The 25,783-nt window shown below is 41.0% G+C and overlaps 1 protein-coding gene across 1 annotated transcript in view; it reads left to right on the forward strand.

Annotated features, from left to right (window-relative positions):
- The window catches only part of phip (pleckstrin homology domain interacting protein), a 49,803-nt gene that overhangs the window by 20,784 nt on the left and 3,236 nt on the right, over positions 1–25,783 (forward strand). The window contains exons 8-34 of the mRNA XM_061929808.2: positions 645–866; positions 960–1,060; positions 1,216–1,286; positions 1,372–1,472; positions 1,876–1,916; positions 2,248–2,346; positions 2,562–2,718; positions 4,761–4,895; positions 5,173–5,301; positions 5,388–5,613; positions 10,110–10,277; positions 14,110–14,293; positions 14,378–14,480; positions 14,590–14,727; positions 15,147–15,253; positions 15,373–15,577; positions 15,647–15,757; positions 16,243–16,350; positions 22,731–22,855; positions 22,927–23,009; positions 23,074–23,185; positions 23,264–23,325; positions 23,416–23,571; positions 23,827–23,947; positions 24,023–24,148; positions 25,493–25,568; positions 25,756–25,783. The exon at positions 25,756–25,783 is cut by the window's right edge and continues 32 nt beyond it. Coding sequence (XP_061785792.1) covers positions 645–866; positions 960–1,060; positions 1,216–1,286; positions 1,372–1,472; positions 1,876–1,916; positions 2,248–2,346; positions 2,562–2,718; positions 4,761–4,895; positions 5,173–5,301; positions 5,388–5,613; positions 10,110–10,277; positions 14,110–14,293; positions 14,378–14,480; positions 14,590–14,727; positions 15,147–15,253; positions 15,373–15,577; positions 15,647–15,757; positions 16,243–16,350; positions 22,731–22,855; positions 22,927–23,009; positions 23,074–23,185; positions 23,264–23,325; positions 23,416–23,571; positions 23,827–23,947; positions 24,023–24,148; positions 25,493–25,568; positions 25,756–25,783 — 3,295 coding nt within the window. The remainder of the gene's footprint in view (positions 1–644; positions 867–959; positions 1,061–1,215; positions 1,287–1,371; positions 1,473–1,875; positions 1,917–2,247; positions 2,347–2,561; positions 2,719–4,760; positions 4,896–5,172; positions 5,302–5,387; positions 5,614–10,109; positions 10,278–14,109; positions 14,294–14,377; positions 14,481–14,589; positions 14,728–15,146; positions 15,254–15,372; positions 15,578–15,646; positions 15,758–16,242; positions 16,351–22,730; positions 22,856–22,926; positions 23,010–23,073; positions 23,186–23,263; positions 23,326–23,415; positions 23,572–23,826; positions 23,948–24,022; positions 24,149–25,492; positions 25,569–25,755) is intronic.

Genomic DNA, 25,783 nt, shown 5'->3' on the forward strand with positions numbered 1-25,783 from the left:
TCATTGTTAGTGGGCCAAATCACTTATAAAATAATGTAATGGAGATGTCAGATGTCATTTGATTGTAATAATAGAACATTTAACTTGCTATGATGTCAAGCTTGGGACAGGTATGCTGTTTGCACACATGTGGTCCACTGAATGCTCGGGGAGTTTGTACCTTTGCTCACACACATGAAAATTAGCGGGAACATTGTTCCAGATCATTAATAACAAACAAGTTAGTGTTTTCATTGTTCTTTGTTTGAGTAATTTCACTTGATCAAACCTTTTATAACATTCCACACTACAAAATAATAAAGATATGTATGATTGATGCTGATCTCTTGGATCAATATTTCTGTAGACTATTATCGATATTGTATCAGAAGTAAAAAAAGCTGTAATGAGACACCCCTTTTCAAAGGTGGAAAAGGGTACCAAAAAAGGTATGTACTGTTACTCTTTTTAACAGATACATTTTTCCATTGCTGAAAATTGTGAATGTGTACCACGACGATGGGTCAACACCAACAAATTTTGGTACCCTCTAGCTTTTGATTACATTGTCAAAAGGGTACAAAAATAATCAATCAGTGAATGCATCTATTAGGTAAAAACAGGTTATTCTTTCAAAGTCACCATACTGACTTCTTCCCCTTCAGGGCTCCGATGATTGTCTGGTGAAGATCTGGGGGACAGATGACGGGCGTCTGCTGGCGACGCTCCGGGGCCACGCCGCCGAGATCTCCGACATGGCGGTCAGCTACGAAAACACAATGATCGCCGCTGGATCCTGTGACAAAACCATCCGAGTGTGGTGCTTGCAGACGTGCGCGCCTTTGGCCGTCCTGGAGGGCCATGCGGCGTCCATCACCTCGCTGCAGGTGAGGCGTGCCTAACTGTAGGAGTGTATTTAATTCCAAACCACTGATTTATTATAACAAAGCACATACACCTTAAAATGGTTGTGTTTGCAGTTTTCTCCTTTGTGTAGCGGCTCCAAGCGCTACCTGTCCTCCACGGGTGCTGATGGCACCATCTGTTTCTGGCAGTGGGATGCACGCACACTCAAGTTTGGGTGAGATACAGCTGCACATGAACGATTGCACACTTTTTTTGGAATGTAGTTATTTGTCCTGTTCTTTGACAATTATATGTGATATTGTAGCAAATTAACTGTTGTTCATTAAGAAAGACAATGAAAATAAGTTGTCTTTCTGTTCATGTATGCAGTCAGAGGCCCAGTAAATTCACAGAGCGTTCCAGACCCGGCGTCCAGATGATGTGCTCGTCCTTCAGTGCAGGTGATGCTGACTTTCAAGCCACCATGACCTAAAATAGAAGAACAATGCTAGTACTACATGCCCAATTATGTCCTGTTATGTGCAGGTGGAATGTTCCTGGCCACGGGAAGCACTGACCACATTATCAGGGTCTACTACTTTGGTTCAGGACAACCCGAGAAGATCTCAGAGCTGGAGTCCCATACAGTGAGTCAGCATTTAAAGTGGAATTTTAAGTTCGACTAGCATATCAAGTCCTATAGCGACTATCAGCAAGTTATTTCTAAAGTCGTAAGTTATTAATTCAGTGGTACCTCGGTTTTCGTACACCCCACATGTTGTATACCGGTAATTCAAATTTAATTTCAAACTCTTACCAACATTTTCCCATGGTTTTCATATACCATCTTCGTTATCATACGGTTAAATGGGCCTGGGGTATAAAACGATGTACAATATTTTTTGTAGGAAAACTTGCTTCAGTTTTCGTACAATTTATTTTTCATCTGACCCTTTGGACCGGCTTACTAATGAAAGCTGAGGTACTGATGTATGTCATATTTCATCACCACTTGAGCAAGACGTTTTTTTCTGTATTTTTGTGAATTAGGACAAAGTTGACAGCATCCAGTTTTCACACTGCAGTGACCGGTAAGTTTGTGCGGCTTGTGACTTGTTAGTTTTGAGTACACGCTGCAGTTTTTTTAAATTACGAGGTCGTTGGGTGTTGCAACAACTGACTCGAAGGTGTCAGCAGAAGTGTCACCTATACTCAAGAGCTCCTACATGACACAAACATGGGATACTCAAGCACCTCCATCATGCACACCGGCTAAGTTTAGATTTATACTTTTGCAAGAAGAGTGGTTTAAGGTCTGTGTTTAGATTTGATGAGCTTGTGAGCTTGTGTGTAAATACAACTATAAACAGTTGTGTTAGTGGTGTGGCTGCTGCGTGAATGTGTGTGTTTGTTTCTTTTCAGGTTTGTGAGTGGCAGTCGGGATGGCACAGCGCGAATTTGGCAGCTGCATCCGCAGGGCTGGAGGAGCATTCTGCTGGACATGCAGACCAAATTGCCAGGGTATGTCAGTCAAATTCTGCATTTTCTGCTATGCAGGAATTGCAAATAGGGGTAGGTGTGCGCACCTGTGTCTATATGTCTGTTTCTGTTAAAAGTGCACATAAAACTTTAAGCTCAAGAAAAAAAACATGTTTTTGAGTGACTGCTCTTCTAGTTATAAATTTACAGCAGGCGAGGCCAAATGGTTTTAATAGTATTCGTAATGTCTCCTTCAGGAAGTACAACCCACCTCCGCTGGAAGACAAGGTGACCAAGCTGAAAGTCACCATGGTGGCGTGGGATTGCCACGACGGTACGGTGATAACGGCAGCCAACAATTTGACACTGAAGGTGTGGAATTCCATCAGCGGAAACCTTGTCCACATCTTGATGGTATGTGTTTAAGCACATCAACATGATGGCAACCCAAACTAAGATAGATAGATAGATAGATAGATAGATACTTTATTGATCCTCGGGGGGAAAATGCAGATTTATAGCACAATTCCGTTCAAGACTAGACAAACAATGAACAGGGAAACAGAACAGGAACGCAGCCAATTACATGTATGTGTCGGGGTTCGGTGTTGTAGCTTGACCAAAGATGACGTAAAAGTCGCAAACAGGTTGTTTAGACTGCGGTCACATTTGAAAAGATCAGATTCCAAATGGATTCGGACTACCTTCTTCTGTGGCCCAAATCTGATGCGAAAATATCAGATTTAAAGCACTTTGGTGACTTTAGACTGGCAAAAAACATATCCGGTGTGTGTCACTTGAGGGCAAAGAAATCCGATTTGGTGTCCAGTGTAAATGGAGCCACGGTCTTCTAGTCTTTAGCCTCGTGGCCCGGCTAGCACTACAACCGCGCTTCTGTCTCCTGTGACGCTACCTCTATCTACCTCTAAAAGGCGATAATGGTGGTATGGGGCTCCACATGCTGCTGGTTCCTCTTGGTTAGGAGTCGGAAATGATGGTGTTCTTTCAATGCCGCATCTACATAAACCACATTTCTTGACTGTTGAAATGCTAGTAACAAGCTCAGATCATACATTACGGTAACTTGTTTACTTCGCTGCAGAGCTACGGCTGCCACAACCACGCAGACCGTCGCATTCTTACACCTATGTCCCCTCGTTACGTAGATATAGGATAATTTAATAATATGCTGTATATTTTATTGCTGTACTATCACTTCCTTTTAAGTTGTTAGAGACTAAGGGGGGTGAATGAGATGGGTTTTCTAAAAACAAAACAAAAAAAAACATAAAAACCGGGATATTTCCTGAGAAAAACACAAATAGGTGGGTTTCCCCCCACAAATAAAGTGCTAGTTTGTTTAAAATTAATCTCAAATACGCAGGCAACCACTGTATTTACTTGCCTGATAATGGTTATGGTATTAGTATATTTTGAACATGCATATAGTTACAATGTGGTACATTACATATTTACAATTTTACATTTCACAAATGAGAATAGGAAAAACAGCGTATTTAGTATTACCCCTTTTCTATTTCATAGCATTTGCTCGCAATATGTTCACTTCCTTTACTCATTTTGTAACACAAACAAATAATAAAGTTTATGTTTATTATAGGGCTGCATGATTTTGGCAAAAATGCGAATTGCAATTATTTTTGCTCAGAATTGAGATTATGATTCTCTAGCACAATTTTTCAAGCAATGTTTATTGAACTAATGAACTTTATGAATACAAAAAAATAAAAGCATTCAAATGGTAATTCACTTAGAGTGAGCAGTAGGAACTTTGCTCATTGCAATTCTTGCTATTCAGCATAACATTAGAAAAAAAATGCTGCTATCTCTCTATGTCTACTGGAATTTTTGTGGGTCTAGCATTGCATTGTACAGGATTGCGGGTATAGTTGTATAGTTTTGCCATTCTGCACTTACACGGTGGTATAGGTGCCTTTAAGCAACAGAGTTTCAGTGCCCATCCATAATTACCACTGGTGTTTTCATTTGTTTCATTTTCTTCAACACAGTAGTTCCTCTGCATAATTTTTATTTTCCGCTATGCGGCAGGCGGCAGCAACAGACTTGTGTGTTTTAAAGACGCTTTACCATTGGTTGAGAGAGGAGGCATCGGTGGTGTTGCATTTGTTTATAATGTAGCATGTGGATAATCGTCCACTTTTAGAAATGGGATTGCATACATGTGTTAATCGAGATTAAAATCTTTTTTTTTTTCCAATCTTTTTTTGGACCAGCCCTACATGAATAGATATTTCCTAATAAGCTGTGATACACAAAATTTGCTCAATTTGTGATAAATGATACATTACCTGTGCTGTCACATTGTTGTCAAGTAAAAATGCTCCAGTGGTGCATTCAAGGACGCACAGACACAGGGATGTTTTGCTTGAAGCTTGCCTCTTTGGCGTCTAAATTTTGTTTTTTCACCCCGACAGGGTCACGAGGACGAGGTGTTTGTCCTGGAGCCGCACCCCTTTGATCCCAGGATCCTTTTCTCAGCGGGGCATGACGGGAATTGCATCGTGTGGGACCTGGCCAGAGGAGTCAAGATACGCTCCTATTTCAACATGGTGAGTTCGCCAACCCGCCTAAAGAGATTTGCCTTTGTTCTTCTTCCATCCATTCATCCATCCATTTTCTACCGCTTGTCCCTTTTGGGATAGCTGGGGTTGCTGGAGCCTATCTCAGCTGCATTCGGGCGGTAGGCGGGGTACACCCTGGACAAGTTGCCCTTACATATAAAGCAGATGTTCTATGTTTGAAGTAAATTTGGCTGTGGGTTGCATGTATTAATAAATGCACTCAGCAAAGAGAAAGCATCCAAAGGTGAATTTCTGGTTCTTACAGATTGAGGGGCAAGGGCATGGGGCGTTGTTTGACTGCAAGTGTAGTCCAGACGGCCAACATTTTTCCGCCACCGATTCCCATGGTCACTTGCTAATTTTTGGCTTTGGCTCCAGCAGCAAGTACGACAAGGTGAGGCTGGCATGCACGCACGTGATGATAATACTTGTCGCCCATGTCATGGTGACAAACTAAATTTCATTCATATACACCTCAAGATCGCTGACCAGATGTTCTTCCACACCGACTACCGTCCACTGATTCGCGACGCCAACAACTACGTATTGGACGAGCAGACTCAGCAGGCACCCCACCTCATGCCCCCTCCCTTCTTGGTAGACGTGGACGGTAACCCCCACCCACCGAGATATCAGCGACTGGTGCCCGGCAGGGAGGGCTGTAGGGATGAGCAGCTCATACCGCAGATGGGTGTTACCTCCTCAGGTGCAGACCTCAATCACCACTATTAAGGAAAACATGTCAGAAATAGGCCAAAGATCAATTTGGCACATTTTCTATTACTGTGTCTAAAAAAAATTAAAAGCCGAATTAGGCTTCTATTAAAACAATTGACAGATTTACAGTGTACTACTTTACTACTGGATATCTAGACCATTAGGACATTAGGTACCTTTTAGGGCTGCAGGATTTTGATAAAAATTGTTATTTGCGATTTTTGTCTCCAAAATTGTGATTTCGATTCGATTTGCGATTTTTATATTTTATACATATAAATGCATACAATTGCGAACATAACGAGTGGAGGACCCCTGTGGTTACCCCAACTTGTTGTTTGTGAAAAGTGCATCCAGTTCCAGAAGAATCAAGAACAGAGTGGATGAGGAGGAAAAAGGTGACAGACACAAAAATATTGTCCTTCCATATGTATCAGGTCTAGCTAAAAAATTCAGAATGATTTTTAACCAACACAAAATCCCAGAACACTTTAAACCATGCAACACCCTGAGACAGAGACTAGTGTGTCCTAAAGACCGGACGACCCACATCCACAAAAACAATCTGGTGCATGCTACCCAGTGTATTGATGACTGCAGTGATTCGTATATTGGGGAAATAAAACAACCACCAAACCAAGTATGGCACAGCATAAACAGGCAAACTCTTTAGGCCAAGACTCCGCTGTCTACCTGCACCTCAAGGAGAAACGGCACTTCTTTGAGGAAAAACTTTAACAGATTCTAGACAGGGAGGACGGATGGTACGAAAGAGGAGTGAGGGAAGCCATTTATGTCAAGGTTAAAAAAAACATCCCTGAACAGAGGAGGTGTTCTGCGACACCACCTATCTCCCAAATACAACACTGTCCTTTCAACCATTCCTGAAAGACTCTACATTTGAGGTCCCAACAAATAACAAGAGTTAGAAACATTCTGGTCACAGATGCTCCTTGGCACCAGCTGCTCAAGTAGATCTGACCAATCTAAGTCAATGAGCATGAACTGATGAAGCCTATGTGGATTGAGATTGATTGATTGAGACTTTTATTAGTAGGTTGCACAGTGAAGTACATATTCCGTATAATTGACCACTAAATGGTAACACCCGAATAAGTTTTTCAACTTGTTTAAGTCGGGGTCTATACTATCATATATACTATCATCATAATACAGTCATCACACAAGATAATCATCAGGGTGTATACATTGAATTATTTACATTATTTACTATTCGGGGGGGGGGTTAGGTTTGGTTGTTATCATCAGTCATCAACAATTGGGAACAGAGAAATGGAAATTGAAACAGTGTAGGTCTGACTTGGTAGGATATGTACAGCAAGTAGTGGACATAGAGAGAGAGAGAGAGATCAGAAGGCATAAGAAAAATATCTGCATTTGATTGTTTACATTTGATTATTAACAACAATCCGGGGAGGGTGTTAGTTTAGGGTTGAAGTTGCCTGGAGGTGTACTTTTATTGCGGTTTTGAAGGAGGATAGAGATGCCCTTTCTTTTATACCTGTTGGGAGCGCATTCCACATTGATGTGGCATAGAAAGAGAATGAGATAATAGGTGAAACATCTTTTAAGACAAACAAAATAGTCCAGTTGCGATTGATTGAATGCCCTGAGATTACAATTACCTAGATGAATGAGAACATCTAAAGACATGAAGGAAGACATGTTACTTTTAGACTGTTAATCAACATATTCTTGTCTTAAGGTGAACAATATGCAATAATTTTCTTTAGAAATATTTGGCTTCATACAGACAGACTCAGCGCTTTTGTCTACATCATGCTCTTAAACTAAAGAAATAACTGATTAAAACTATCCAGTGTTTGTAAGGTAATGGAATCATAATCTAAAATAATAATGCAAGTAACAATTTCAAAGGATATTTTAATTACAGCAAGGTGGTCTTGCCGCTGGGCCTTAGGCCTGTCGCACCTCCACCGGTGCCTGTGGTGGACTGTGCATGGCAGGGACGTCCTCTTCCCTGAGGCAGGCCTAAACCTGACCGCATACCAGAAAAGGTTTTGCTGCAGGGTCTTCAGCTGGGGACCACCTCTCATTGATGTTTCGCCCCTTAGCCCAGAACATCTCCCGGTGGCGGGGCAGTGAACAGGGACGTCTCCCTGACACCCCCTGCAGCAAAACCTACTTGGATACTGCTCCCCAAGCCTTGTCGCGTCGTTTGAGCCAGAGCCAGTGGCTAGCTTTTTCTGCTACTTCTGAGAGCTCCTTGGTGGATCTGCTCAGGGTGGCTCCACGTAGTCCCAGGTCCTTGAGCAGACGTGATGTTGATCTGCCCACAAAGCCTCTGGCTCCCACCTCCACCGGATACAGTCTCACCCTCCATCCACTTTCTCTGCAGTCCGTGACCAGGTCTGCATACTTTGCCTTCTTTCTCTCGTAGGCAGCTTCCAGTCCCTCCTCCCATGGCACTGTCAGCTCAATCAGTACTACTGACTTCAGAGCTGCAGACCACAGCACAACATCTGGTCTTAAGGTGGTGCTGCATATCTCCTGTGGGAACTGGAGCTGCCTGCCCAGGTCCACTTCCATCTTCCACGCCGTCCCTGGTGTTAATAGCTTGGCGGGTGTTCTCTTGCTGGAATGTGTCGCAGGTTCCCCCTGCCTTAGGAAGTGGATCCTGCATTGGCTTTCTGCTGGACTCTGTTTGTTTGCCTCCTGCCGACTTTTCTCCAGCACCTCTGCCAGCTTGCTGAGCACTTGGTCGTGCCGCCATCTGACCCTGTGTCAGCGCCATTTTGCAACCTGACAGAACGTGCTGGAGTGAGGCATTGATGGTCCCGCAGAGGTCGCAGGATTGCTCTGTGCCAAGCCATTGGTGGAGGTTTTTTGGGCTCGGGAGGGTGTCATATGTTGCCCTGATGAGGAAACTGAGCCGAGCCTGTGGCAGTTTCCAGAAATCTGCCCAGCTGATTGCTCGGTTCGAGACACCCTCCCAAGTTGTCCACCTCCCCTGCTGCCCCTGTGCCACAGACCTTACTCTGAGCTCCTCCTGTTCAATCGTGGTGACCTCAGCAACAACAAGGTCCTTCCTCTCTTTCCTACCTGCCTTGGACCATAGGATGGGTGGTTCACTCCATCCAAGGCCTGCCCGGCCTGTCTGGACCATGCCCACAACTTCTTGATGTTGCAGTCTCCCCATCGCCTTCTGGACTTCCTCCTTTGCCCTCCACTTCCTTCCAGTCTCGACTCTGGCCTTTGCATCCGCCACCGCCCTGTCGGAGGAGTCCCTTAGCTCCATCACCAGTCTTGCCTTCTCCTGCCTGTAGCCCAGGGTGATATATTTCAGGGGTAGCTGGAGTAACAATTTCAAAGGATATAAACTATGTTTCTCATTACTGTAGAATTGTTTACTATTGTACTGTAATTGCAAGGTAAATAACTTTTAGCCATTCGATATAGATCAGCAAAAAAGGACACATTTTTATAAGCAAGAATTTAACGGAAATAAAAACATCTTAAAGTGCATTTTTTCCCCAGTTGAAATAATTAGGTCGGGTTGTTTTTAGTTTTAGTTTTTTTAATTAGCGTCATGAAATTTTTCCTTGTTCGTGCGAGTTGATGGGCTCAAATTGCCCATCAGATTTGAAGCTGAAATATTACTACAGCGAGACGTTTGGCTTTGTAGTCATATTTTTTACCTCCTAATGTTTGTTACCGTACTTTACAGAAATTTTCACTAGTAAATCGCAGAAAATCGGAGACGCGAGGCTCTCTTTACAGTGTGTTTGACGGCGGCACCACACTTTCGTCTCCGCCGAGACATCCATCCATCCATTTTCTACTGCTTGTCCCGTTCGGGGTCGCGGGGGGTGCTGGAGCCTATCTCAGCTACAATCGGGCGGAAGGCTGTGTACACCCTGGACAAGTCGCCACCTCATCACAGGGCCAACACAGATAGACAGACAACATTCACACTCACATTCACACACTAGGGCCAATTTAATGTGAGACAAAGATTGTTAATGACTAAAAAGAGGGCTCACTGCGTTCAGTTTTTTCTACTGTTAAATAAACGCACTCAGGTGCTGAGAGCGATGCACAGAGTGAGACCTCTTTCTCCCGGTTTGAAGCGAGTGACGAAACACAAGTCTTAATAATTCTGATTGGTGAACATGTCTGTCACTCAAATGCCGGTGAAGCTGGAGAAAAACAAAATCTTCTGCCTCTTGCAGTTACGTTATCGCACTAGTTAAAACGATGTCGATTAACTGTGCAGCCTTACTACCTATAGTTTTGACGCATCGAACTGATTATGTGCACATTATCAGTCCTAACGAGATGCCTGTGCAGTAATTACAATACCATTGTCCATTTACAAGCCAGTTACTGTTAATTACTTTGCATAATTATCTCCTAATAAGTAAGAGATACTTAGGCAAATGGAGAGTGCAACCTTTTTTAATCCTGCTTTCTTACACAATTTGTTCTCATTCTTCTTATTAGGTCTTAACCAAGTGGTCAGTGAGCAGGCGGCGGACAGTCCCAGTCCCCTGGACACCATGATCCAGAGACTGCAGCAGGAACAGGACCAAAGACGAGTCTCCAATGAGACACCTGCTCTTGCTGCTCAAGCGCCAGCTGCTGCTACTGCAAGCACCCGAGTCAGCAGAGGTATAAGTGATGACTCTCACATCTTTCTTGTTAGTTGTAAACTTGATGTCAGTTTAGTCTGATGTGCTGTGTGTGCTTAAATGCTTGTCTAAATTACATTATATACTTTGTAATGCACAAATAGGCAGCATACACACATGCCTGTCACAATGAAGTAAGAACCCCTAGAACCCTAGTGAGTCAAAGTCCTGGAAAATGCCTATAGTAAACTGATTTTATAATGTTTATTGTCAATAGCATCATATCGTACAGAAGACACAAATAGAACTACTGCATGTTTAAGTGTTTGTTTTTGTTTTGACTGGTTTTACTGGAGTACATGAACAGATTAACCTATCGATTTGTAGCGCACATGACCCCCCGCGACCCCAAAAGGGATAAGCGGTAGGAAATGGATGGATGGATGATTACAGTGGAAACTTGATTTACGGACATAATTGTTTTTTGACTGAGTTTGTAAAAAGAAAAGTTTGTATATTGAAGCAAATTTCTCCCTAAGAAACAATGTAAATATGAATAATGGGTTCCAGCCTCGAGGTAATTCTTACTTTTTTTTTCTTTTCTTTTTTTTTCCATTTATTTATTTATTTCAGGCAATGACATAAAAAAGTCCAGAGTTGACAACACATAATACTATAAATTAATATAGTGCAAAAGGTAATGTATAGTATGTAATGCATGATTGTCCAGTTTTGCCTGAAAGGGAGTGGGAAGAAGATAACTTATTTAATCCCACCCCCAGTTCTCCATTCAGTGATTATTCACATGAGTTTCACTCTTACTTTGTTCAAGGATTATAATACAGATGTTGTATCATAGTGGCATTACCACAGGTAACAATAATTATTACACTGTAACAATAATTTGTATCAACAATGTAGAAATAATGAATATACCAACAATGGTAATAGACAACATAGCAATAATGGTAATAGACAACACAGCAATAAGGGTAAGGAAACATTGATCACATGTTAACACTTTGAGACAGAGTATAGCAGCAGGTCAATTTAAAGACCCTCATCTCTATATTTGAACCAGACCCCATGTTTGTATAATAGTTTAAATTGATCAATAATTTGGCATTGCTTCTGTTGTAAGTCCAGTTTGTTCCATAGTTTTACTCCGCATACAGACACACAAAAACGTTTACGAATGGTTTGAGCTCTCGGCAATAAGAAATATCTAAAGCCTCTCAAGTTATGAGCCTGCACTCGTCTTATAAAAAAACATTGAAGATTAGGCGGCAAAAATTTGTTAAATGCTTTATATAAGATTATTAATGTATTATATTTAACAAGGTCATCAAATTTGAGCAACTTTGATTGCATAAACAGATGAGTATGTTCTAAATAACCAACGTTGTGAATGATCCGCACTGCTCCTTTCTGTAATATGATCAGAGGATGAATTGTGTTGTGGTAAGTATTCCCCCATACTTCAACACAGTATGTAAGGTATGGGAGTACCAAGGTGCAGTATAGAGTACGGAGTGCACTTAATTTGAGGTATAGTTTTGCTTTGTTTATAATTGAGAGGCTTTTGGAGATTTTTGTTTTAATGTGTCTGACATGAGGTTTCCATGATAGTTTACTATCAATTATTACTCCCAAAAATGTATTCTCATTTACGATTTCAATTTGGTTACCATCAATACTTATTTTCTGTTGAGACGTTATGTTGCGATTTCCAAACATCACTATCTTAGTTTTATTTATATTAAATTAAGATAATTTATTTGTGTCCATCCATTTTTTTTACTATGTTTAGTTCTGTGTTTACTGTATTTATGAGCTCATTATAGTCATCACTACTGTAGAATATATTTGTGTCGTCTGCAAATAGTATCAATTTCAGTACTTTGGATGTATTAAACATATCATTAATATATACATTAAACAGTTTGGGCCCCAACACGGACCCTTGGGGGACACCACAAGGAATGCCAAGAGTATCAGATAAAAATTGACCCATTTTAACAAACTGTACCCTTCCTGTTAAATAACTTTTTAACCAGTCACCAGCCAGCCCCCTAATTACATATCTTCCCATTTTATCTAGTAGAATTGAATGATTAATGGTATAAAAGGCTTTCTTTAGATCAATAAAAATACCAACTGCATATCTTTTATGCTCGAGTGCATTAGTAATTTCCTCAATAGCTTCAGTTATCGCCATTGAGGTTGTTCGTTTGGACCTAAAGCCATACTGACCGTCATTGATTATATGATGCTTCTCAAGAAAAGATTCAAGTCGAGAGTTAAATAGTTTCTCTAAGATTTTTGAGAACTGAGGCAAAAGAGAGATTGGTCTGTAATTAGTTAAAGCGTGTTTGCTGTCACTTTTGAAGAGCGGAGTTACCTTAGCGATTTTCATTTGACTTGGAAAGCAGCCAGTCTGGAATGATAGGTTACATATAGAAGTCAAGGGTTTTACAATATTTACAATATTTTAGCAAAGGTTTGTATACTTTGAACACAAAATAAAGCGCTATATAATACTGTATGTCAAACAAACATAAAGTGGTGATGGATGAACTTTCTATTTAATAACAAAGTCAAAACAACAACTAACTGAACTGTTCGTGTTTTTAGCTGTCCTGGTGACACGCACACACACAGTCACTAGCCCTCTAGCACTCACAGTTTGAAGTCACAAAACTCAGGTCCCTACAGGTATTAGGAATAAAAAAAAAAAATCCACTTTACCTTGTTGGTTAATCTATTTGCTGTTTAGCAAAAGAGATTGAGGTTAGGCTGCACAATTCATCAAAATCGAATCGACATCGAGGTTTCAATTAGTGCTGTTAATAACTAACCTGACTCTCGCCATATCCTAGTAGATCGCTGAGCTCCACACAAGGATCTGGGACTTCTCAATAGGAGATGTATTTCAGAAGGCGGGGCCTTGTAAAAAAAAATCATTGTATGTGATTGGATAAACCACTTGTCCGTTATCTTGAATGACGTGCTACTTCAACCACTCACATCTAAATCAACCCGTGACGCTGATGAGAGCGACGCTGGGAAATCCAAAACAGAACAGCCGACATATTGGATAACGACAGAGCGAAAAGTACTCTGTTCATCTTTTAAAGAATTATTATTCGATAGATTCGGCAAAACATTTGCAATAGCAGAATCAATGTCAGCACACGACTCCTCGCTGCGTGCCGCCATTGATATTTGAATCAAACAGTCGCTTCGGCGCTACGTCACATCTATGAAATCCCGCCCGGCGATCCTGATTGGTTCATTATTTTTTGCTATCTTGAAGGAGTTTGCATTGCCCTCGAGCCCAGATCCTTGTGTGGAGCTCAGCGAACTACAAGGATCTGGCGAGAGTCAAATTAGCAAGTTTGGCGTCAGATAAAAACATTTCTCCACCTTCAATTGTCTCCTAGGCATCCCTGATACAAATCCTCGTTTTGTTCCTGGCTTTGTCATGATTAAATTGAGAATCGTAACGACACCTTTTAGATTTACTAAGGTCTGACATGTTTATTAACTTTACCAGTGGCAGTAGCAAGACGAAGGTGGCGGTGCGTAACTGGCAACCTGTATGTGACACACTCACAGACTTTGTAATTGGTCAAACGGTGGAGGGCGGGGCATCAAAATGAAAACAATAACAAGATTTTGGGGCTGTAAATCTAATTTTGAAATGAGCATATCCTGGCTGAACTAACGTTATCAGTTATAAAGGTATTCGAAAATAACATTATTTATCGATGCCTTTTGACATATCAGGGCCATTTAATGATGACTTGAAATGAAATTATTACATATGGCACCTTTTAATATTAAACACAGTCATTTTTATACCTGTCCAGGGTCGGTTGGTTCTCCAACAGAAGTCCACTCTCCGCCCAACGTGGGCCTCCGTCGCAGCGGGCAGATTGAAGGCGTCCGCCAAATGCACAGCAACGCCCCTCGCAGCCAGATGGCCACCGAGGGAGACCTGGTGGCCTGGAGCCGCAGGGTGCTGGTGCCCGAGCTGGAGGACGCTTCTGTCAGGTAAAAACACAAACTCCCACTGCACTTAAATGTACATAATGTTAAACAACATGCACACGCTGATTGTGGGTGTTGGTTGTTTAGGAGACAGGTCAACTGGCGAGAGGCTAAAGGGGAGGAAGAGATTAATATTTACCAGTTGGAGCGCCGGAGACGCACAATCCACTCTCTACCTAAGGAGAGCAGAGTAAGAACAGGACTTCTATCCAGTTAAACAGTCAGAGCGCAAGAATTGCCCACAAAAAAGTGAAAATGGACAAGCACATATTGATTAAGATTGCGTTTCTTGGTCGCAGGCTAATCCCACATCAGAGTCTGTAGCTGACGAGGGGAGACGGAGTCAGGGTAACCATGGTTACCAGACCCGGGCTGCCATGGAGGAGACAAGCCGCCAGAGCGCAGAGGCTGCTGACGATGACGAGAGCGCCTCTGAGGTACATAATCATGCATAATTTTTTTAATAAACTGTTGTAACATATATTAAAAGCAGTAAACTATACTATCGATGCTGATTAGATTATAGACCTCCATTAAGGCCAAATAAAGCTAAACATAGGGACAAGCGGTAGAAAATGGATGGATGGATGGATGGATAGTCATCAGGCTTGTTTGATTACGGGGGAAACACCTGTAGGTGGCAGTAATGCACCTTAGCAAAATAGGCAGCGCTTTTTTCCCCCCACCACAGCTTCAACTGCTGGATCTGGTGGGTGACGACCCCATTTGGCTTTAATGCATTCAGATTGTAACAACAACTCACTCCTGCCCACCATATAACTAACAGCAATCAAAGAAACCTTTTTAGATGAAGGTTATTTTATACAAGTGTGTCACAAAAAGCGTGCGTTGACAGGGCGAAGGTGCGGAGGTGCGGCAGATAAACGGACATTCGTCAGAGGAAGAGAAGGAAAAGGACGGAGAAGAAAAAGAGCCATGGCCAGATGATCACAGCAGTTCAAGGTGGGACATATTTATCATCTCAAATAGCATGCACAGTAGCGTATGCAAATGAGGACACGGGCGCCGTCGCACAATGTTGACATTTTATCGCCCCCTCTGTTTTTGTGATGTACACGCAGCGACTACTCCAGCGATTATTCAGACTGGACAGCGGACGCCGGCATCAACCTTGAGCCGCCTAAGAAGAGCGTAAAAGTGAAGAAGAAGAGTAGCAGTTCCGAGGAGGACAGCGACAAGAAGAGGGACCCCAAGAAGGAACGCAAAAAAGACAAAGCCGACAAGGACGGCTCCTCACCAAAAAAGAAGCCAAAGGAGAAGAGAAAGGTGTGTAATTTAGATTAAAAAAACCCTACTTATCACAATATTTTTTAACATAGTTTTGTTGTGTCTTAGAGGGCGGAGCTTCAGGAGCAAGGACTGACCTTGGAAGAGTGGCTCCCCTCTTCCTGGATCACAGACTTACTCCCCCGCAGGTGTCCTTATATTCCCCAGATGGGAGATGAGGTACATGCTGACTATTCTCCTACACTGCTAGTATTGTCATATACAAAACAAAAACCTTAAGGCCCCCTGGTAGCCATATACTGTATGTGCGTTTGTCAACAAAGCACTACAAATGGATAGTGATATGTGTTTGATGTTTCTTTGAGGTCAAATGTTTGTTTCTTCAAGTGGATGTGAGCGACATTTCAGTTGGAAAAAAAAAGTTGTATGTATTTTAAAAACAAATGTGTGTCAGCTTTGTGTTGTAGGTGACACATATTTGAGTGTTATTCATATTAACAAAATACATGTTTTTGAGGATGTGCAAAACAAGCTGCAAGCCACACTTTAAACACCCCATTATTAAAGCATCGGTCGCTTTATGAAGCAATATTGACTTTTCATGCCACTGCTTCCAGAATATTACATATGCGGTATTTGTAAACATTAACCGCTTGTATCTTATCCTGTGTAGTTTTAATTCTCTGTGTGTGTCGTTTGTGCAGTTGTACTACTTCCGCCAAGGCCACGAGGCTTATGTGGAGATGGCCAAACAGAAGAAGATTTACTGTATCAACCCTAAAAAGCAACCCTGGCATAAGATGGAGATGCGGGTAAAGATACTTTTTTCTTTGTATGTACCGGTAATCACTCGTCATTTTAAAAAACTAGTCATATAGATCAATCACTACAGCGACCTTTAGGAAAAAAGAAGTGAAAGATATCTCAATCCATTTTATTAGTGGTTCACCCATGAGTAATGTCGCGAAATTGAGGGATTATGTGCTTACGTTCCTCATAACTTAGCTAATCAATGACAGAAAAAAGTAGACTACACAATAAAAACACAACTGACTGAAACATTTAGAAGACAGGTCACAGTTTGATTTGGAGTATTTTGTGTTTTTTATTTGCCTTCTTTTTGGTTTGCGAACGTTTACATCAAGCTAAATATGCCTCTGTGTGCGAACTGTCTCTCGGCATACGAACGTTTCATTTATGTATTAATTTCATGTGCCTATGGGGGCTGCCATTTTGATGACATCACTTCCTGTAATCGCAGGCACGGCCATTTTGAAGAGGCGGCACCCCTTACGTCACATTTCGTACACACCGCGCAGCCATTTGGAAGAGCTTTGAGACTGTTGGCACTTCTAATGAGTTAATTTCCACAATTGTTGTACCTTGCGCCAGTCAGAGCTGTGTCAGTTGGTCTAAGAGATCACTTTGTGTGATTAGAAACGCTTTGAATGTGTTCAAACTCTCCCAGTCTTGCTGTATCGCTTCGGGTTGCTAGACACCCACTGAGCTTGCATTTTTGCTAAGTAATTAACCTCTGGATCGCGGCACTTACTTTGAGGATCAGCGAAGCAAGTCTTTAATTGTGATGAGACCGAAAAAGATGCCACAATGGACCTTTCTTACAGCAAGGAGAGGGCACTATCTGGACAAAAGCCGATGAGTGATTGCCTTACGCTGCTAGTTTGTGGTAATGCTGGCGGTGACTATGTGAAGCCACTGCTCGTTTATAACTTGGAAACTCTAAGAGTGTTCAACAATGCCACACATATTCCCAGTCACAAGGTAAAATGTTTAAAGCGTCACCTTTATCGTTAGTTTTGAAGCCCAAATACCTCCATATTGCGCTTCACGCACCCCCTTTATGAACCAGTAGAATTGCCGTTTTTTGCCATTCTTCCACTCCACAATGTTATTGCTTGTATGCCCTTTGTGTGTACGTTTTGACACACTCAACATCATGCACCTCGGCTCTGTAGTCACCGCCGCATAGCGGTATTCGGCTGAAAGAACGGTACCGGTATTTTTCAAAGGTAGTATAGTACCGATTTCAATTCATTAGTACCGCGGTACTTTATTAGTACCGGTATACGTACAAACCTAATGTGTATATATGTATGTATGTATGTATATGTGTGTATTTGTGTATATATGTGTGTATATGTATATGTGTATATTGTGTATATATATATGAATATATGTGTGTGTGTGTGTGTGTGTGTGTGTGTGTATATATTATATATATATATATATATATAATATACATATATATATATATATATAATATATATAATATATATATCAGTGACGTGCAGTCACTAGAGGCAGGTGAGGCGGGCCCTCACCTGCCATCATGGAAAGAAAAAAAATGTAAAAAGAAAAAAAAAATGTTTAATTGTTATATGTATCCAGTGATTATACTATAAAGTTATTTTCCATTTAACTTCACCAGTTTTAGATTATTTTTATTCAAAATCGCTGAATTTTCACATTTGCCGTTCAAATACTGAGAAGAGACGGTGCGGTGAACAGCAGCCAGTTGAGGCACGTCACTCAGTGCCGCAACATGGATTGCGCAATGACTCGGCTAACTGCTGGCCTGCTGTGCAGTGAGACTGTATTGCTATATGAACTATATTATACATTTCCATAGTTTAGTTAGCTGAGGTATATAATGTACAGTGTATTTTGTCAACAACTGTATGTGTGTAAAGTATTTCTTGTGCTGAGCGATCATAAAACGGCTGCAAAAGACGCACTGGCTGAGGCTCGCCTCCTGCACCCCCGCCGTAGAATTGTTATATCAACTAAAGCCCACACTTAAACTTTCCACGTGCAAGATTGAATCTATTTAAAAAAGTTATTTCATCAGAAGCCAAAAAGTGCAAAAACAATAATGTTGGTGTTGGAGGAGTTGTGAATGACTGCAGGGACACAACATTAGATACACCTGCAGACTGCAGGTGTACCTAATTCACAACTCCTCCAACACGAACATTATTGTTTTTGCACTTTTTGGCTTATTAAATAACTTTTGTAACCTATTTTCATGGGCTTTCCTCTTTGTGATGTTAAGTTTCTGTTATGCGCTGTTATACAGTATATGCCTTGAGCTCTTATTTTGAAGGCGCTAAGAGCGGAAGTGATGTCACGTTGCGGAGGTTTTTGAAAGAAGGTAAATAAAGTGGTCCTCGTGTAAACTGGAGCCTCCGTGTTTGTTATTTTGTAGTTTCATACAGTATAGGCGACATTTATAAACCCTCGGTTACACTTTTTTAAATAGATTCAATCTTGCACGTGGAAAGTTTAAGTAAGGGCTTTAGTTGCGGCGCATGGACTTAATTTCTAAGTAAAGGTAAGACCATAATAACGTTTTTTTTTATTAAATGTGCTTTTTTGTGTGCTACAGTTTGTCTGTGTAAAGTTAAAGTTAAGTTAAAGTACCAATAATTGTCACACACACACACTAGGTGTAATGAAATTTGTCCTCTGCATTTGACCCATCTCCTTGATCACCCCCTGGGAGGTGAGGGGAGCAGTGGGCAGCAGCGGCGCCGCGCCTGGGAATAATTTTTGGTGATTTAACCCCCAATTCCAACCCTTGATGCTTAGTGCCAAGCAGGGAAGAATGCTGGTATGAGCTTTTAAACATAACCCGTTAACTGCTGCCAATCAAATGGTGAATAAGATACTCTTTAGGGTTCATATGTTTGTAAATCTGACTGTGATGAAGTCAGTGCCTCACCAGCCATCAACCTCACCGCACATCACTGATATATATAGTGTGTATATAAGTGTGTATATGTAAAAATGTGTGTGTGTGTGTGTGTGTAAACATCAATGTTGGGTTAGTTACTGAAAAACAGTAACTAGTTATAGTTACTAGTTGCTTCATTTCAAAAGTAACTCAGTTACTAACTCAGTTACTTACACCAAAAAGTAATGCGTTACTGTGAAAAGTAACTATTTAGTTACTTCTTTTTTTCTTCTTTTTTTTTTAAAGCTCCCATTAATGCCCTTTTAGCCTTCATTTCAGTTCTGTTATTGCACTGGAGAATAATACAATCTGTTGATCAACTTGACATACATTTGTATCACTGAACTCTGCTAAGCAATGTGGTCGACATACAACACACAAAGACAAAGATATGTTACAAAGGCCAATTTGTTTCTGGCCAGAACAAATTGACAAAACTATTTTAAATAGCTGCAACATAACATACATAAGTAACAAACAGCATAATAACAGCATAGCTGTAAAGCAAAAAAGGCACACACTACATACACAAAGCCTAACCAGGCATTTTTTCCTCAAGAAATGTCTGAAGCCCAGAACACTCTACACATTTCCCCAGTTTTAGCTTAGAGATAAGGATAGATTGGCCTGGCCCACTAGCATCCCTCTTTACGTTTGTGAACTTGATAGTCTATACATTTAGAGTGATGTGATAATCAAACACTCTAGAAGTCTAGAGTGAAAGAGTATATAAGAGAATTGACAGCAACGTTCCCTCTAAGGAGCGCGCCTGTGCAATTGCGCACTGCTCAAGCGTCCTCTGCGCACGACAAATCTATGCCACGCACAAAATCAAATAAAAAAATAAGCGCATAACAATTTTTGACACGACACGGACACGACAGAGAAAACCATTTTCATCATCATTGTTCAAATATAATAATACGTCTGTCGAGATGCTTTGAGGACATGAATTCCATCCATCACTTTACTGAGCAAAACTCTTTATTGTCGGCCATAAACACATCACTGTTATATCAACAGCAGCCGCTCGCTCTTTCTCACTTGCGCCAACACATGCACATATGGCACTTAGCCAGTGATGCGTTTACAGCCACACAAAAAGTCGGACAACTCCAACACCACACATAAAGTGTAATTCCAGGTCGTTACTCTATGATTTACCAATCAAATGTGTGCCTATTCTAGTGTCATTTATTAGGAATCTTATTTTATAAATATTAATCATTAAATGCTGTTAATATATTTAATACATACTAATAAAAATATATTTTTTACAAACAGGAAGTTGCAGGAATGTACACATGATCCCCTGCTTACATCTCATTGTGCAACATGTGAATATTTTAATGGGAACTAAATGCAATGTCTGAAAGGGGTACAAATTATTTCCAAAGCAGGACCTCCACCCAGACAAACAATACAAGTACACAGTTCATGAAAAACAATATTTGTTGTTATTGTCATTGTAAGTGGGCCTAAACACTTATATTAGAAATGGAAATGACTGCTGTCATTTGATTATAATAATAAGAGAATGTTGTCTGTCTATCTGTGTTGGCTCTGCGATGAGGTGGGGACTTGTCCAGGGTGTACCCAGCCTTCCGCCCGAATGCAGCTGAGATAGGCTCCAGCGACCTCGAAAGGAACAAGCGGTAGAAAATGTATGGATGGATGGAGATGTAACTTGTTATTTAGTCAGGTTTGGGACAGGTGTGCTGCTGGTGTAGCCACAGTGTGCACGTCTGATGTTGCTCACATGGGCTCCACTGAATGCTCAGGGAGTTTTTGCGTTTGCTCACACACATGAACAATTAGAGGGAACATTGATTGACAGAGTGTGTGTACCTTCAGTGCTGAATGATGAGCAGAGGCAGAGTTAATCCTTAAGTGGTGGTAGTGGAGGTGAAGTGTCATTGGAGTCTCTATCTCTCTTTACTAGCTTCGTCGAAGCATGTTGCTTATGTAGCTTGTTTCAGCAGATTTGAATTGCTGTTTTGGGCAGTAGATGGGATCTTTGATCCAAAGCACAATTTACATTTAACTAAAATGTTATTTTCTTTGTGCTCGACAAAAGAAAAGTAGTGAAAATATCTCCATGTTAGCAAACTCGACTTCTTGCTCCGCCATGATCAGACAAGCTGTTAATGAAATTATTAACACATTACCGTAAAATATCAAATAATATTATTTAGATCATTCACGTAAGAGACTAGACGTATAAGATTTCATGGGATTTAGCGATTAGGAGTGACAGATTGTTTGGTAAACGTATAGCATGTTCTATATGTTATAGTTATTTTAATGACTCTTACCATAATATGTTACGTTAACATACCAGGCACGTTCTCAGTTGGTTATTTATGCGTCATATAATGTACACTTATTCAGCCTGTTGTTCACTATTCTTTATTTATTTTAAATTGCCTTTCAAATGTCTATTCTTGGTGTTGGGTTTTATCAAATAAATTTCCCCCAAAAATGCGACTTATACTCCAGTGCGACTTATATATGTTTTTTTCCTTCTTTATTATGCATTTTCGGCAGGTGCGACTTATACTCCGGTGCGACTTATACTCCGAAAAATACGGTACACACACAGTATTTTTCGGACTACAAGGCACACCTAAAATCCTTTCATTTTTTCAAAAATCGCTAATTCTGGTTGTGCTTAAATGTGTGTGTGGCAATCATTGGTACTTTAACTTTTTAACTTAATTTATTTGGTAAATCTGTGATGAGGTGGCGACTTGTCCAGGGTGTATCCCGCCTTCCGCCCGATTGTAGCTGAGATAGGCTCCAGCGCCCCCCCGCGACCCCAAAGGGAATAAGCGGTAGAAAATGGATGGATGGATATTTGGTAAATGGTGTAATAAGTGTGACCAGTAGATGGCAGTCACACATGACAGACTTTACGCTTCATTGAGAATAAAGAAAATTACACACACCGCTCAAAAATCTGTCAAAATGTTTTAGTACAACTTTGGTAAGTCACGAGGCCTCGCTGTTTGATAGATTGGCGGCGCAATACGGCTACCGTAGTCAGACCTTCTGTGCTTTAACACACGGGTTATATTATGGCGTATAAGGACCACAAAATGGCATCTATTGGGAGATATTATCTGGTGTTTTGTTTCGACTCATTATGCAAAACCAACTTTTCCTACCTTTTGGTTCCTGCTGTAGTGTAATTGGGATCTCCATTAGTCCAGAAAATTTGCAGGCATCCACAATTGTAGTCCACGTCGTAGTCAATAAGCTCTTTATTTTTCTTTATCCTCTTGTTGTTGGGCATTCATCCTCCGCTCTTGCCATTTCTAATATAAAGTAGCGTAAAGTTCTGACTTATATCTGTCATTAGACTCTGTCCTCATTGTGTGCTTGTAAAAACTTAGCCCTAACTTCCTGGTATATACACCTTTTTTGTTTGTGTGTCAGGAGCAAGAGCTGATGAAGATTGTCGGTATTAAGTATGAGGTAGGCTTACCTACGCTGTGCTGCCTTAAGCTCGCCTTCCTTGACCCGGACACCGGGAAACTTACCGGAGGATCCTTCTCTATAAAGTAGGACCCCTGCTTCTGCCAATTGCTTGTTTTCCTTTCACGTCCTGATCCTTCTTGGGGACATTTTGCAGGTACCATGACATGCCGGATGTCATTGACTTCCTGGTGTTGCGTCAGCAGTTTGACAACGCCCGGAAGAGGCAGTGGAGTATAGGTATGGGATCTGTGTTTTTCAATAAATGGGATGCACTTAACACTGAGACAAATCCAATATGCAGGTGACAGGTTTCGCTCTGTGATCGACGACGCCTGGTGGTTCGGGACCATCGAGAGTCAGGAACCGTATCAGTCACAGTACCACGACAGTCTGTTTCTCTGCTACAGTGTCTGGTAATTGATATCTAAAAATGATAGTTATGTGAAAGTTTAACCATTTTTAAATGGATAATATCAACTTTTTTTATCCAGTTGGGATAACGGAGACACCGAAAGGATGAGCCCGTGGGACATGGAGCTCATTCCTGATGAAGGTGAGTCCCTAAACATGATAATAAAAGGGATAGACAAACCACTACAAGTTAGTGTGTTCAAGTAAGTTGTTTTTTTCTGTCGTGCCTCAGCCTCCTTCCCAGACGAGCTGGGCACGAGTGTCCCGCTCACCGAGGAGGAGCATCGGGAGCTCCTGTACGTGCCACTAGATGGTGAGTGGGGCTGCCACACGCGCGCAGAGGAGTGCGAGCGCGTCATCAATGCCATCGACCAGCTCTGCACCCTGGGTATGACATCATACTGCCTCATTCTGGCTGTGTCATGCAAACGATACTGCTTCTCGTAACACAAGTCAGTGCATGATATCATATGACCACTCGTTTATTGATGAACACGTAAGACACATTATTTTGTTATTACCACAAGATATCATTTGGGGCTCCTCTATTGGCTTTGTAGTATACATGAAGGAGCAGCTGTCATCTTGTAGTCATCATTCCCCTGTATTTTGCATCTTTCTTACAAAAATGTGTCATCTTCAGACATTGCGGCGCCATTTGCTTTTCCTGTGGACCTGCAAGCTTACCCCACGTACTGCACGGTGGTGGCTTACGTCACTGACCTCAGCACCATACGCCAAAGGCTCGTCAACCGCTTCTACAGGTACCTGATAGTGTGTCTTTGTGTGACAAGAGTATAAACACACTAGACTAAGCCAAATATGTTTTACTGTCCCAGACGAGTGTCGTCTCTGATGTGGGAGGTCCGTTACATCGAGCACAATGCCCAGACGTTTAACGAGCCGGGGTCCTTCATCGTCACCACAGCCAAGTTTGTCTCTGACCTCATGCTGCAGTTCATTAAGTTAGTATTCTACAATTGGAACTCTTCATAAGAACTAATGGTGGGGACCTCCATACCAAAACTGAAGTACTTGTCCTGATGCGCTTTTTAAAAAACCCGATTTACAATTTAGCATGAATAACAACCATATCTTAGTTCTTCACATGTTTTTACGGCAACTTGTTGCTGGGCAGAATTTGTAGGGCTCTGTCAGAACTGCCCCATAAGTGAATGAACTAAACTGTTTGAATGGCAAACTCCGAAAATTACCCCAAATTCAAAACGACAATGATAATGAGACATGTGAAGCCATTGAATTACTGTTCTGTATTGAATATAAAATCCAAACTTGAAAGAAAAACAGTAGGAACTTGTTTTTTGTTAATAATCCGTTCCAAATTTGAGACAAAGACAAAAAAAAAATTTCACAATGAAAAAATTATGTCCAATTAATCCATAACAGACAACCAAAAATATCAACACAAAACAAATTTTATACAGAATAATTGTAGTTTTACATGCAGAATACAATGTGAAATAATATACAGTAAATGCTGAATGAACATTTAACATGACTTAATTAAAGAATCATGTTGGCGAAAACGACGATGAGGGAGGACTAGTTTTGTCTTGAATTTAATAGTGTTTCTCACATTCTTGACATCATAGTTTGTTATAAACCAGGTCAAGATACTGGTTCACATGAAAAGTTGGGCGTACAAAAAATGGTACAACTCTACATAGTTGTTAGTGACCAACATCACTATTTGTCAGTGTTCTGTTTGCTACCATACAACAGAAACCATCCGTGGTGAGAGATTACATTCAGAGGAGCTGTTTGCGCAGATATCTAGAGGTTGCTAACTTTCCAAAGTGATTTAAGCTTTACCCTGCCCTCTTTTGGCTTTTAGCACGTAATGATGTAATCTATGCCTGTACTTACAGTAACACACATGCACACACAATAACCTTATGTGTTGTTAGCTAATAATGCAAATTTGGCAAAGTTTAGCTACTAATGTTGGCTATCAATGAATGTACAGTATATTCTTTCATAACAAGACTGTGAATTGTTGTCTTCTCTTAGACTGCTTTTGTGTAATTGCACATGCTGCCTGTATGTACTTGTGCATGAGACAGCGGGGAGTCACAAGCCTGAACGTCAGACAAATTCCTCAGCCTGACGAGCAATTTTTAATCAATATAATTAGTCATTATAAAACATTACATTAAAATAAATGTTTTGTTGAACCCCTAATGCTAACATGCTAGCTGCTGATGTCCATTTTTTTAAATAAATAAAAAATAAAGCAAGTTCTATACAGCCCCTTAAACGTACCTAACATGTTTTTCTGTCTTGCTCAGGGACCAAAGTCTGACAGACCTTATGCCACTCTACAAAAGCATGAAGAAGGCCACCTTCTCCGACTCCGAAGACGAGGTCTGTCCAAGAAACATTTAAAAGTAACCTTGAGGTCACACATGAAAACGATGTAATCTGTAGCTTCATGTTTGAAGCGTTTCTGTCACTTGAAGATGATGATGTGGACACTTCTATTGTTGTACAAGTCAAGTTGGTGTGCCTTAAAAGAAGGTGGAGATGAAACGGAAATGTCTTCTCCATGTAGGATGAGGAAGAGGTGGATGAAGATAATA

Source organism: Nerophis lumbriciformis, linkage group LG34 (assembly GCF_033978685.3).
Source record: "Nerophis lumbriciformis linkage group LG34, RoL_Nlum_v2.1, whole genome shotgun sequence".
Taxonomy (NCBI): domain Eukaryota; kingdom Metazoa; phylum Chordata; class Actinopteri; order Syngnathiformes; family Syngnathidae; genus Nerophis; species Nerophis lumbriciformis.